The following is a 15,350-nucleotide window of genomic DNA, read 5'->3' as shown; positions in this document are numbered from 1 at the left end:
TAGACAAATATTTATTCAGCATTTATTTTTGTAAATGTTGGAGTGCGCGGCGAATTTGGGCTTCCCGGCTATTGTCGGCTATGCTGTAATGTCCATCCATATTATAGGCTAGCTAGCCTAATGTTTATTCACGGTGCATGTTGTGTGGATAAAAAAAAAAAAGCATTTTAAACCTTCCCTTACAATGAATTACTTGTCCAACGGTCTCTCGGTCTCTCTCTCTCTCTCTCTCTCTCTCTCATATCCCTAGACACGGTAGGCTACGGCAGTGGCTCTTTTTTGCAAGATGGGCAAAATCTGACAGAGACAGGTTGAAAGTTGTCTCCTATATAAAATTCATCTCTAGATTATTTCAAATATAGGCTTTTAAACCGGAGTATTCGGGTTTGACGAATTTGGCTCAGTGCAAGCATTCTGGATGCCAATAATTGTATAACCCCAAAACAAAAGGGGCTATAACTGTATATAACGCAATATAAATGATGTTTCTATTGCAGGCGTCTAAATGTTACCCTCTAGGCTAAACTCTGTCTTGAACCTATCATGAACCTTTATCAGAGGATCCACCATACAGACTATTTGTTTTTACAGGTGAATAGTCAATACCTGGGAGATTGAGTTCTTTTCAAGTCAATGGGTTATACACCCTTTTAAAACAGCTCCTATCCTCTCGAAGGGCTCTCCTTTTACTGCCTGTATGGATTATCTATATATTTTACACTCCTCCCGCATTTCATTAACTTGTTGATGTCTGGTCTGGACTGGGGTTCGGGTTAGGGTGGAAGTATAGGGATGTGGACTGGGGGTCGGGAGGCTGGTACACATGACACTTCTCCCATTTGTCCTATACATTTCCTGGAGCCACATAGACAGACCATGTAATACGTGAGGATTTACAGGGAGAGATGATTACCTTCAAGGCCGATGCTATAGGCACGATCAACTTTATTGCCCTCGAGGGGGAAATTAGTCTTAGTGCAGCGATGATGTCCATCTATAAACTACATGATACAGCCACTATAGACCACCTACATTTCATACACCACATTCTACCAATAGAAAAACAACCACTGTTTTGTGTGGTTGTGTGAAGATGCAAATGTGTGGAAAAATAGAGAGACTTGCCTGAAAGTGTTATTGTTGATGGACTTCTCATACCGGTGCCTGTACAGAAACCAGTGCTCTACTGTGCATCACAGAGGGCATCAAACAGCGACTCTAAGTCTTTACCTTGAGGTTATTCATCTGATACTGTACCTTGCATTCTCTCTAAAGCCCTTTGCAAATGAACAAAGTATTGCATTTTTAATAACAAAACTACCCAACTACTAATATTCCATTCCTTTCTGTTTCAATAGATCATCTGAGTATTGGTCCACTAGATAGCTCACAGCTAATTTTTGAATATCTACTTTCACCTGGTGCAGTTTATAATTGCTTTTATTACTGGTGTGTTCGTAAATTCAATCAAGGAGTGCTATAGTGCACTCTAGGCATTCGTAAATTCAGAGCGTTGTCAGATTGTCCATTCTTAAATTCAGAGCCTTTAGCTCTAGGATTGAAAGATGGTGCCGACAGAGATGGTCGCCTCGCTTCGAGTCCTTAGGAAACTATGCAGTATTTTATTTATTTATGTATTATTTCTTACTGTTACCCCAGGAAATCTTAAGTCTTATTACATACAGCCGGGAAGAACTATTGGATATAAAAGCGACGTCAACTTACCAATATTATGACCAGGAATACGACTTTCCCGAAGCGGATCCTCTGTTTGGACCACCACCCAGGACAATGGACCTAATCCCAGAAGCCGACCCAAAACAACGGCGCCGCAGAAGGGGCAAATGGAGCGGCCTCCTGGTCAGGCTCCGTAGACGTGCACATCGCCCACCGCTTTCAAGTATACTACTCGCCAATGTCCAGTCTCTTGACAACAAGGTAGATGAAATTCGAGCAAGGGTTGCCTTCCAGAGAGAAATTAGAGATTCTAACATTCTCTGTTTCACGAAACATGGCTCTCTCGGGATATGTTGTTGGAATCGGTTCAGCTACCGGGCTTCTCCATGCATCGTGCCAACAGAGATAAACTCCTCTCTGGGAAGAGGAAGGGCGGGGATGTATGCGTCATAATTAATCACTCATGGTGTAATCATAACAACATACAGGAACACAAGTCCTTTACTCACCCGACCTAGAATTCCTTACAATCAAATGCCAGCCATATTATCTCCCAAGACAATTCTCGTCAGTTATCGCCACATCAGTATACATTCCCCCTCAAGCAGACACCAAGACGGCCCTCAAGGAACTTCACTGGACTCTATGTAAACTGGAAACCATATATCCTGAGGCTGCATTTACTGTAGCTGAGGATTTTAACAAAGCAAATTTGAGAACAAAGCTACCTAAATTCTATCAGCATATAGATTAGATTGCACAATGCGCAGGTGTAATAAACTCGATCACTGTTACTCTAACTTCCGCAATGCATAGAAAGTAGAGGTCGATCGATTATGATTTTTCAACGCCGATACCGATTAATCGGACGATCTTTATATAGTATATATTTGTAATAATGACAATTACAACAATACTGAATGAACACTTATTTTAACTTAATATAATAAATAAATAAAAATCAATTTAGTCTCAAATAAATAATGAAACATGTTCAATTTGGTTTAAATAATACAAAAACACAGTGTTGGAGAAGAAATTAAAACTGCAATATGTGCCATGTAAAAAGGCTAACGCTTAAGTTCCTTGCTCAGAACATGAGAACATATGAAAGCTGGTGGTTCTTTTTAACGTGAGTCTTCAATATTCCCAGTTAAGAAGTTTTAGGTTGTAGTTATTATAGGAAATATAGGACAATTTCTCTCTATACCATTTGTATTTCATATACCTTTGACTATTGGATGTTCTTATAGGCACTATAGTATTGCCAACCTAATCTCAGGAGTTGATAGGCTTGAAGTCATGAACAGCGCTGTGCTTCAAGTATTGTGAAGAGCTGCTGGCAAACACAGGAAAGTGCTATTTGAATGAATGCTTACGAGCCTGCTGCAGCCTACCACTGCTCAGTCAGAATGCTCTATAAAATATCAAATCATAGACTTAATTATAATATAATAAACACACAGAAATACGAGCCTTAGGTCATTAATATTGTCAAATCTGGAAACTATCATTTCGAAAACAAAACATTTGATTCTTTCAGTGAAATACAGAACCGTTCAGGTTTTTATCTAACGGGTGACATCCATAAGTCTAAATATTACTGTTACATTGCACAACCTTCAATGTTATGTCATAATTATTTACAATTCTGGCAAATTAATTACGGTCTTTGTTAGGAAGAAATGGTCTTCACACAGTTCGCAACAAGCCAGGTGTCCAAACTGCTGTATATACCCTGACTCTGCTTGCACGAACACAAGAGAAGTGACACAATTTCCCTAGTTAATATTGCCTGCTAACATGAATTTATTTGAACTAAATATGCAGGTTTAAAAAAATATACTTGTGTATTGATTTTAAGAAAGGCATTGATGTTTATGGTTAGGTACATTGGTGCAATGACAGTGCTTTTTTCATGAATGCGCTTGTTAAATCATCACCCGTTTGGCGAAGTAGGCTGTGATTCGATGATAAATTAACAGGCAACGCATTGATTATTTGCAACGCCGGACAAGCTAGTTAAACTAGTAATATCATCAACCATGTGTAGTTAACTAGTGATTATGTTAAGATTGATTGATTGTTTTTTATAAGATAAGTTTAATGCTAGCTAGCAACTTATCTTGGCTCCTTGCTGCACTCGCTTAACAGGTGGTCAGCCTGCCACGCAGTCTTCCCGTGGAGTGCAATGTAATCGGCCATAATCGGCGTCCAAAAATGCCGATTACCGATTGTTGTGAAAACTTGAAATCGGCCCTAATTAATCGGCCATGTTGAATCGGTCGACCTCTAATACAAAGCCCTCCCCTGCCCTCCCTTGGGCAAATCCGACCACGACACTATCTTGCTCCTATCGTCTTATAGGCAGAAATTCAAACAGAATGTACCAGTGACTAGAACCATTCAACGCTGGTCTGACCAATCGGAATCCAGGCTTCAAGATTGTTTTGATCACGCAGACTGGGATATGTTCCAGTCAGCCTCAGATAACAACATAAATCTATCCACTGACTCGGTGAGTGAGTTTATAAAGAAGTGCATTGGAGATGTTGTACCCACTGTGACTATTAAAACCTAACCCTAACAAGAAACCGTGGATGGATGGCGGTATTCGCACAAAACTGATTGTGCGAACCACCACATTTAACCATGGAAAGAGGTCTGGGAATATGGCTGAATATAAACAGTGTAGTTATTCCCTTCGCAAGGCAATCAAACAAGCGAAATACCGGTACAGGGACAAGGTGGAGTCGCAATTCAATGGCTCAGACACAAGAGGTATGTGGCAGGGTCTACAGGAAATCACGGACTACAAAAATAAAACCAGCCATGGACACCGACGTCACGCTTCCAGAAAAACTAAATACTTCCTTTGAACGCTTTGAGGATAATACAGTGCCACCGACCTTGCCCCCTCCCCCTTCTTCGTGGCCAATGTGAGTAAAACATTTAAACGTGTTAACTCTCGCAAGGCTGCTGGCCTAGACGGCACCCTAGCCGCGTCTTCAGAGCATGCGCAGACCAGCTGGCTGGTGTGTTTACAGACATTCAATCGCTCCCTATCCCAGTCTGCTGTCCCCACATGCTTCAAGATGGCCACCATTGTTCCTGTACCCAAGAAGGCAAAGATTGAACTAAAGATTGAACTGAACTAAATTACTACCGCCCCATAGCACTCACTTCTGTCATCATGAAGTGCTTTGAGAGACTAGTCAAGGAACATATCACCTCCACCTTACCGGCCATCCTAGACCCACTTCAATTTGCACATCGCCACAACAGGTCCACAGATGATGCAGTCGCCTGCACACTGCCCTATCCCATCTGGACAAGAGGAACACTTATGTAAGAATGCTGTTCATTGACTACAGCTCAGCATTCTACACCATGGTATTCTCCAAGCTCGTCATCAAGCCGGAGGCCCTGGGTCTGACAGGCTGCCCCCAGGTGGTGAAGGTAGGAAACAACATCTCCACTTCTCTGACCCTCACCACTAGGGCCCCACAAGGGTATGTGCTCAGCCCCCCCTGTACTCCCTGTTTACCCACGACTGCGTGGCCATGCATGCCTCAATCATCAAGTTTGCAGATGACACAACAGTAGTGTGCTTGATTACCAACAACGACGAGACAGTCTACAGGGAGGAGGTGAGGGCACTCAGAGTGTGGTCAGGAAAACAACCTCTCATTCAACGTCAACAAAACAAAGGAGATGATCGTGGACTTCAGGAAACAGCAGAGGGAGCACCCCCCTATCACATCGAAGGGACAGCAGTGGAGAAGGTGGAAAGTTTTAAGTTCTTCGGTGTACACATCACAGACAAACCAAAATGGTACACCCACATAGACAGTGTGGTGAAGAAGACGCAACAGCGCCTCTTCAACCTCAGGAGGCTGAAGAAATTTGGCTTGTCACCCAAAACCCTGGCAAACATTTACAGATGCACAATCAAGAGCATCCTGTCGGGCTGTATCACAGTCTGGTACGGCAACTGCACCGCCCTCAACCGCAAGGCTCTCCAGAGGGTGGTGTGGTCTAAACAACGCATCACTGGGGGCAAACTACATGCCCTCAGTGACACCTATAGCACCCTATGTCACAGGAAGGCCGAAAAGATCATCAAGGACATCAACCACCCAAGCCACTGCCTGTTCACACCACTACCATCCAGAAGGCGAGGTCAGTACAGGTGCATTAAAGCTGGGACTGAGAGACTGAAAAACAGCTTCTATCTCAAGGCCATCAGACTGCTAAACAGTAATCACTAACTCAGAACTCAATGCTGCCTACATTGAATCACTGGCCACTTTAATAAATGGATCACTAGTCACTTTAAACAATGCCACTTCAGATAATGCCACTTTAATAATGTTTACATATCTTACATTACTCATATTGTCACGACCTGACCTTAGTTATCTTTGTTTTCTTTATTATTTTGGTTAGGTCAGGGTGTGACGAGGGTGGTATGTGTGTTTTTGTCTGGTCTAGGGTTTTTTGTATATCAATGGGGTTTTGGTATTGTCTAGGTAAATTTAGGTCTATGGTGATCTGAATTGGTTCCCAATCAGAGACAGCTGTTTATCGTTGTCTCTGATTGGGGATCCTATTTAGGTTGCCATTTTCCATTTTGGTTTTGTCGTTTATTGTCTATGTGTACAGATGCACATGGCAGCACTCGCTATTATTAGCGGCACATTTTGTTAGTTTGTTTAGTGTTCTTCGTAATAAAGAATAATTTATTCAAATCAAGCTGCGCCTTGGTCTCATCAATACGACGAATGTGACACATATCACATGTATATACTGTATTTTATACCATCTGTTGTATCTTGCCTATGCCGCACGGCCATCGCTCATCCATATATTTATATGTACATATTCCCATTCACACCTTTAGATTTATGTGTATTAGGTAGTTGTTGGGAAATTGTTAGATTACTTGTTAGATATTACTGCACTGTCGGAACTAGAAGCACAAGCATTTTGCTACACTCACATTAACGTCTGCTAGCCATGTGTATGTGACCAATAAAATGTTATTTGATAGGGCCGTTCAGAGCGCACACTGGACGCCCTGGCCGAGGAGTAGGGTTGATCCGAGAGTTCTGACCTCACAACAGTAGTCAAGCACCCACGCTAACTGCCTAATGTTGGCTAGCTTGCTAGCTACTTCCAGACACAAATGAGAGAACACTTCACTCTGACCATTCTACTCACCCTAACAGAGCTGGTTAGGCTGTTTTCATGTTCTCCAGAGCGTTGGGGACTGTAACTGTGCTGCTGACAACAATATGTTTTTTTGCCAACATTTGCTGACCCCGGCCATATTCAACGGGTGTTGAGCGTTCATAAATTCACCAGTTATTCTGCGCTCTGGCACACTCAGACGAGAGTGCTATGAAATCGGAGTAGATAGCCAGAGTGAATTTACGAATGCACCCTAAAGGGCTGCCTAAATAGGTCACAATTATCATTCATCCAAGGAAATGAGTGACACAAACTCATTTCTATAACCCCCCGGGGCAAGAGATGGACTTTAGAAAATACGTTTTATAACCTGAAAACTTCTATTTGAAGTGAATTCATTAGAATGGTAATTTTCATTACCCCATCTTGGGCTTTCAGAATGTTTATGGTAAATGTGAATTTGTGGAAGTGGTTAGTGAAGCAGGACTATGCTTCCATGTTTCAGTAGTTCAGTCAAACACCAGCAGCACTAAGAAGGAAAGAACCAATTCCACAATGTTAGAACAGCCATGACTGAAAGAGCAGCACAGCAGCTCTCTGTTGTCTCTGCAGATAAACGTTTAGTCCTTCAAATATGGATATTGGCTTCTTCCCCAAACCGTCAGAGCACTGTTACAGACACTATCACAGATTAAGTTGGAAGCCCAAATTACTCTAGTATGGCAGGATATGTAGAGTAGACATGTTGCTATGATACAATATCTTACTATAGAGACTACATGGGACTCCTTTTTGAGAAGGATGGTGTAGTCCCTCCAGCGGTCACAACTGGTGAGCACTACCTGAGTGAGGCTACGTATAGCTTGCCACCAGTGCAAAGTCACAGAGGACTAACTTGTGTTTCACATCTGTCAGTAGTCCTGCATGTAGGACCAAGCATTGTACTACCCTCAGATTGATGATCTGTCTAACTAGCAAGACAGCACAAACAGATCTGGGACCAGGCTACTGTCTCAGCATTCATTATTATGTTGACTACTAGTCAACGGTCCTATATGTATGAATACATGGTCCATTATAAAGATGTAGGGTCTTAATTTGACCAATATTGTTGTTGCAAAATAATCCTGCAGCAACAACATTTTAACATTTAGTCCACACTGTTGCTTGATCGGTGGTTGGGCTGTTAGCTGGACAAAAGTAGGCTACATGAAAAGTGCAACTCTGTTAATATAACCGTGTGTTAGTGCAAGTTTTCAGTTAATTTATGTAAATCACTGAGTTAATCTGTATTTCATGCAGTGCAGGAAAATTGTCAGCAGTAAGAGTGATCAAATTTAAGATGTTATACCTGTAAGTGACGACAATGCATGGTCTTTAGGTCTCCTGGGTGTTATGTTACGGTCCATAACCACCTCCTCTCAGGGGTGGTGTTCTGTGCATTTATGGACCTGTCATTTTCTGAGCCCCCAGAGAAAGAGAGAGAGAGAGGGAGGGGCCAGTTTGACTGACATTGCTAACCAATGACATTTGTGTACACTACACAGAATACTTTTATCCATCTGCTTGTATGTTGCAAATCTATTGACATACGCAGGGTTGGGAGTAACTGATTACATGTAGTTACATGTAATCTGATTACAAAAAAACTCATTGTAATCAGTTAAATTACCCGGAAAAATATTGTAAGCAGATTACAGATACTTTTGAAAAACGAGAGTATTACTTCTTGGATTACTTTTAAATTCAGAAAGGATGTTTGCAAAAAAATACATGATGACACCTTTCTGTTTTGTCAATGATATTCAATTCAGCATTGAAAAAAGGCTTAAATGTAAGTTTGTTCCACATGAGCGAGTCTGACCACAAGTCAGAGACCACTATGATGACAGGTAACGAGTAAATGTATCGAATTAGAAAGTAACCTACCCAACTCTGGACAAACACACTCAATTATCTGCACTTGACCCTGAATCCATTCCCATTTTTGTGCCCCTTCTGCCCATTGTAAAATAAAACAAAGAGCATGTGGTAAATACATTAGAACACACAAGGCTTCAGCAGAAGATGTGACATTTTATCTGGAGCTTATTTTCCCCTCGGTTGTCACATCAGTACGTGTGAAAGGAGCGTTACTGAGCCAATCCACCCAGGCACTGGAGCGCACTGACACGTTTCACTGTGTTTAATCAGCAGGTGATGGATACTCCTGGCCCAACCTGGATTTTTTCTGGACTCTCTAAATCTGCAGTTGTCTTTCATGCATACACATTACAGCATTAATACGTATATTCTGTCATGCTGTCACCGTGTCTGTCTTTCTCTCTGTTTCTCTTACTCTCCCTCTCTGTTTCTCTCTCTCTCTCTCTCCCTTTCTCCCTGTCTCTCAGTCCATGCACCTCTGTCTTTCTGTCTGTCCTGTCACAGCAGTAAATTGTGTCCAGGTCAAATCATTCTCTGTTTGTAGTCTTGTCCCTATTTCGTTAGGTTGTCATCTTTGCCATTAGTGTAGCAGCTTTCAATGCACTACTTCAGTTGCTGGAGAAGGGACTGACATTTTTTTTTACATTGTAGAACAATAGTGAAGTATGGAATAACACATATGGAATCATGTAGTGACCAAAAAAAGTGTTAAACAAATTCAAATATATGTTATATTTGAGATTCTTCAAAGTAGCCACCTTTTGCCTTGATGGCAGATTTGCACGCTTTTGACGTTCTCTCAACCAGCTTCATGAGGAAGTCCCCTGGAATGCATTTAAATGAACAAGTGTGCCTTGTTAAAAGTTCATTTGTGGAATTTATTTCCTTCTTAATGTGTTTTAGCCAATCATTTGTGTTGTGACAAGGTAGGGGTGGTATACAGAAGGTAAAAGACCAAGTCCATTTTATGGCAAGAACAGCTCAAATAAGCAAAGAAAAATGACAGTCCATCATTACTTGAAGACATGAAGGTCAGGTAATCCGGAAAATTTCAAGAACTTTTAAAGTTTCTTCAAGTGCAGTCGCAAAAACCATCAAGCGCTATGATGAAACTGTCTCTCATGAGGACCGCCACAGGAAAGGAAGACCCAGAGTTACCTCTGCTGCAGAGGATAAATTCATTAGAGTTACCATCCACAGAAATTGCAGCCCAAATAAATGCTTCAGAGTTCAAGTAGCAGACACATTTCAACATGAACTGTTCAGAGACTGCGTGAATCAGGCATTCATGGTCGAATTGCTGCAAAGAAACCATGACAAAAGGACCCCAATAAGGAGAGACTTGCTTTGGCCTAGAAACATGAGCAATGGACATTAGACTGGCAGCTTAATTAAATATTACCCGCAAAACACCAGTGTCAACATCAACAGTGAAGAGGCGACTCCGGGATGTTGGCCTTTTAGGCAAAGTTGCAAAGAAAAAGCAATATCTCAGACAGAAAAGATTAAGATGGGCAAAAGAACACAGACCCCAAACTTTTGAACGGTAATGTATGTATGTATGTATGTATGTACGTGTGTGTGTGTGTGTGTGTGTGTGTGTGTGTGTGTGTGTGTGTGTGTGTGTGTGTGTGTGTGTGTGTGTGTGTGTGTGTGTGTGTGTGTGTGTGTGTGTGTGTGTGTGTGTGTGTGTGTGTGTGTGTGTGTGTGTGTGTGTGTGTATATGTGTATGTATACAGTTGAAGTCGAAAGTTTACATACACTTAGGTTGGAGTCATTAAAACTAGTTTTTCAACCACCACAAATGTCTTGTTAACAAACTATAGTTTTGGCAAGTCGGTTAGGACATCTACTTTGTGCATGACACAAGTAATGTTTCCAACAATTGTTTACAGACAGATTATTTCACTTATAATTCAGTGTATCACAATTCCAGTGGGTCAGATGTTTACATTCACTAAGTTGACTGTGCCTTTAAACAACTTGGAAAATTCCAGAAAATTATATCATAGCTTTAGAAGCTTCTGACAGGCTAATTTACATAATTTGAGTCAATTGGAGGTGCACCTGTGGATGTATTTCGAGGCCTACCTTCAAACTCAGTGCCTCTTTGCTTGACATCATGGGAAAATCAAAAGAAAGACCTCAGAAAAATGGTAGACCTCCACAGGTCTGGTTCATCCTTGGGAGCAATTTCCAAACGCCTGAAGGCACCATGTTCATCTGTACAGACAATAGTACGCAAGTATAAGCACCATGGGACCACGCAGCCGTCATACCGCTCAGGAAGGAGACGCCGTCTGTCTCCTAGAGATGAACGTACTTTGGTGCGAAAAGTGCAAATCAATCCCAGAATAACAGCAAAGGACCTTGTGAAGATGCTGGAGGAAACAGGTACACAGTAAAACTAGTCCTATATCGGCATAACCTGAAAGGCCGCTCAGCAAGGAAGAAGCCACTGCTCCAAAACCACCATAAAAAAGCCAGAATACGGTTTGCAACTGCACATAGGGACAACGATCGTACTTTTTGTATAAATGTCCTCTGGTCTGATGAAACAAAAATAGAATTGTTTGGCCATAATGACCACTGTTTTGTTTGGAGGGAAAAGGGGGAGGCTTGCAAGCCGAAGATCAACATCCCAACCGTGAAGCACGGGGGTGGCAGCATCGTGATGTGTGGGTGTTTTGCTGCAGGAGGGACTGGTGCACTTCACAAAATAGATGGCAACATGAGGCAGGGAAATTATGTGGATATATTGAAGCAACATCTCAAGACATCAGTCAGGAAGTTAATGGGTCGCTAATGGATCTTCCAAATGGACAATGACCCCAAGCATACTTCCAAAGTTGTGTCAAAATGGCTTAAGGACAACAAAGTCAAGGTATTGGAGTGGCCTTCACAAAGCCCTGACCTCAATCCAATAGAACATTTGTGGGCAGAACTGAAAAAGCGTGCGCGAGCAAGGAGGCCTACAAATCTGACTCAGTTACACCAGCTCTGTCAGGAGGAATGGGCCAAAATTCACCCAACTTATTGTGGGAAGCTTGTGGAAGGTTACCTGAAACGTTTGACCCAAGTTAAACAATGTAATGGCAATGCTACCAAATACTAATTGAGTGTATGTAAACTTCTGATCCACTGGGAATATGATGAAAGAAATATAACCTGAAATAAGTCATTCTCTCTACTATTATTCTGACATTTCACATTCTTAAAATAAAGTGGTGATCCTAACTGACCTAAAACAGTGAATTTTTACTAGGATTAAATGTCAGGAATTGTGAAACTGAGTTTAAATGTGTTTGTCTAAGGTGTATGTAAACTTCTGACTTCAACTGTATGGTGTGTGTGTATTTATATATATATATATGTATATGTATATGTATATATGTATATATATATATAGGTGTGTATATATGAGTTTCTCAAAAGATTTTGGAAGAGTTTGTAAAGTTTTCCTCTTATTCACCGACAGTCACAATGTGTCCTGTTTTGAGGTTCAGAACATTCTCGTGAACGAAACCGATTAAAGTTTTAGTGTGATGCTGCATCATGAAGAGGAGTTTTGTGGCTGACAGTAGTTCACTGTGATCTAATTTGGCTTTGTATGAATCATTTAACCCTCGCTACGCAGAGCTGCATTCTGTCAGTCGTAAGACTGGAAGGTGCCATTGGAAAGTGCCACATTTTAGGAGTTTGTTTCATCAGCTGAAGCTGTGGCTGTGCTGATATAAAAATCTATGTTGGAATAAGAAGATTAAACCAAGATATTATTGCTGCAGAATTAATTGCACTTTATCTGTTGTCCTAAACAAAGTCAATGGCCCGTGAAAGATTAATCACGGGAAGTTTTACCAAGTATATCCAAACAGTTTGTTCTTGTCTTTGTCGACATTCCACAGCTAATTGCTCTGTATTTATTTTAATTTAGTGAACCTTGATAAACAATCCTTTAAAGAGAAACATCTCATTTAGGCCCTCAGCGATGCGTTAAATACCACAACAACTTAACGAATTCCTCTCTGCATCGGGGTTCCTGCTGATGCAAAACTTGTTGGTGTGACGAGAGAAAGGGGGAAAAAAAGGAGCCTGAAGAGTGACTTGGTTCATCCTGAGATTCTGAAGTAATTCATCCCTATAAACCAGTGGAAGTCATTTCTATGTCTAAACTTTCTTTCATCTGCTTTGTTTCCATAGAGCCCAACCCTGCTCCTGGATGGGTGAGGTCCCTGCCAACCCAGTCGGTCAGTGAACCCCCCCACTCCCCACCCATCGCCTCCCGACCAGGACCCCCTGGGTCACCCAGAGGAGCAGCAGGGATGTACCAGGAGGTGGCCTTCCTAGCGGGCAGCACGGAGAAAGAGTTCACTCCCTTCCACTTCCCCATTGAGAACCAGCAGGAGGTGGTAACTAAGAAGGGTGTGTTCTTCAAGCGGCAACGGCTGCTGCGGAGGCCCAATGAGGGGCAGGAGGAAAATGACCTATCAGCCGTCATTAACGTGGGCGGTATCAGGTACAATACCAACAGAGTCAAGAGTTGCTGTGTTCATCTCAATAATCAATAGTCCATAATCAGAAGTCTTTGGGTGCAAGATTTAAAAGGCAAATAATCCAGGCATTGGTCTTGCTGCTGCTCAAGAGCATTATAACTTGAAGAGTATTTCAGCGGTAACATTGTGTGTTTTCCTCTCACCAGGTACCGTATCCCCTGGTCCGTTCTGGAGGAGTTCCCTCTGACGCGGCTGGGCCGGCTGAGGGGCTGTAGCTCATTGGACGAGATCATGGAGGTGTGTGATGACTACGATGACGGGTGCCAGGAGTACTTCTTTGACCGCAGCCCATCTGCGTTCCGCACTATCGTGACGTTCCTAGCGGCAGGGCGGCTGCGGCTGCTGAGGGAGATGTGTGCCCTGTCCTTCCAGGAGGAGCTGGTCTACTGGGGCGTGGAGGACACCAGGCTGGAGTGGTGCTGCCTCCGAAAGCTACGCATCAGGCAGGAGGAGCTCAAGGAGCAGCTGAGGATGGAGGAGGCAGAGCTCACCTCAACCCTGACCCCCCAGAGCTGTGAGGATGGGCAGGGGCACGCCGGGGAGGGAGGGGGGGAGGAGGAGAGCCGCATGGCGGGGTGTATGCGCAGGCTGCACGACATGGTGGAGAACCCTCAATCTGGACTACCTGGAAAGATCTTTGCCTTCTTGTCGGTGGTGTTTGTGGCCATCACCGCAGTAACGCTCTGCATCAGTACCATGCCCGACCTCCGGGAGGAGGAGGAGAGGGTGAGTTCACTTCCTGTTTACTCCCTACTCACAGGGTTTTACTTTTGGGTCACACTCGGGTGGGTTATACATAGGACCAGGAGTTTGACCTAACCAAGTTACAGAGCTGGAAACTTTGAGCACATCCACATCTACATCCTGCTCTTAGTAGGATGATGTTTGAGGGACAACCTCCACATGGCGAGTCTTCCCCCTTATAGTAACTAATCTTCACAGAGGTAATGTGATGGCTCAGGGATGTTGTCAGGGACGACTGCCACGCTACAACTCCAATCACATTAATACCAGATTATTCCATTTGACAGATCACTGCTGCTGCTGTTAAGGCACTCTCGTATTGCTCTTATTCAGGCAGTAAAGGAATAATGAACATAGAATATACAGTGCCTTCAGAAAGTATTCAGACCTATTCCATATTTTGTTGTTACAGACTGAAATATTAGCAATTGTATTGAAAATGAAATACGGAAATCTCTCGTTTGCATAAGTATTCACACCCCTAAGTCAATGCATGTTAGAATCCCCTTTGGCAGTGATTAAAGCTGTGAAACTTTCTTGGTAAGCCTTTAAGAGCTTTGCACACCTGGATTGTACAACATTTGCACATTCTTTAACAATTCTTTAAGCTCTGTGAAGTTGTTTGTTGATCATTGCTAGACAGCCATTTTCAAGTTTTGCCGTAGATTTTCAAACTAATTTTAAGTCAACTGTAACTAGGCCACTCGGGAACATTCAATGTCATCTTGGTAAGCAACTCCAGACTGAACCAGGTTTTCCTATAGGATTTTGCCTGTGCTTAGCTCCATTCCGTTTATTTTTATCATAAAAACCGTCATAGTCATAGTCTTTGCCGATGACAAGCACGCCCATAACATAATGTGTTGTGTTGGATTTGCTCCAAACATAACGCTTTGTACTTAGGACATGAAGTTCATTTCTTAGACCAATTTTTTTTGTAGTTTTACTTTAGTGCCTTATTGCAAACAGGATGCATGTTTTGGAATATTTCTATTCTGTACAGGCTTCCTTCTTTTCACTCTGTCAATTAGTTTAGTATATTGGAGTAACTACAATGTTGTCGATCCCTCCTCAGTTTCTCCTGTCACAGCCATTAACTCGAACCGTTTTAAAGTCACCATTGGCGTCAAGGTTGATATCCCTGAGTGGTTTCCTTTTTAGTGACTGGGTATATTGAAGTGTTAGTAATAACTTCACCATGCTCAAAGGGATATTCAATGTCTGCTTAAATTATTTTTAATCTACCAATAGGTGGCCTTC

At 42.3% G+C, this 15,350-nt stretch overlaps 1 protein-coding gene across 1 annotated transcript in view; it reads left to right on the top strand.

The window, feature by feature from the left end:
• Nucleotides 1–15,350, top strand: part of LOC110496374 (voltage-gated potassium channel regulatory subunit KCNG2) — a 33,717-nt gene that overhangs the window by 870 nt on the left and 17,497 nt on the right. Inside the window, exons 2-3 of the mRNA XM_021572235.3 lie at nucleotides 12,994–13,309; nucleotides 13,493–14,072. Of these exons, the coding sequence (XP_021427910.1) occupies nucleotides 13,116–13,309; nucleotides 13,493–14,072 (774 nt within the window). The 5' untranslated portion in view covers nucleotides 12,994–13,115. The remainder of the gene's footprint in view (nucleotides 1–12,993; nucleotides 13,310–13,492; nucleotides 14,073–15,350) is intronic.

Source organism: Oncorhynchus mykiss, chromosome 18 (assembly GCF_057628025.1).
Source record: "Oncorhynchus mykiss isolate SJ-2025 chromosome 18, ASM5762802v1, whole genome shotgun sequence".
In the NCBI taxonomy this organism is placed as follows: domain Eukaryota; kingdom Metazoa; phylum Chordata; class Actinopteri; order Salmoniformes; family Salmonidae; genus Oncorhynchus; species Oncorhynchus mykiss.
The sequence above is the reverse complement of the archived record's forward strand: the minus strand, read 5'-3'. Positions and strand labels throughout refer to the sequence as shown.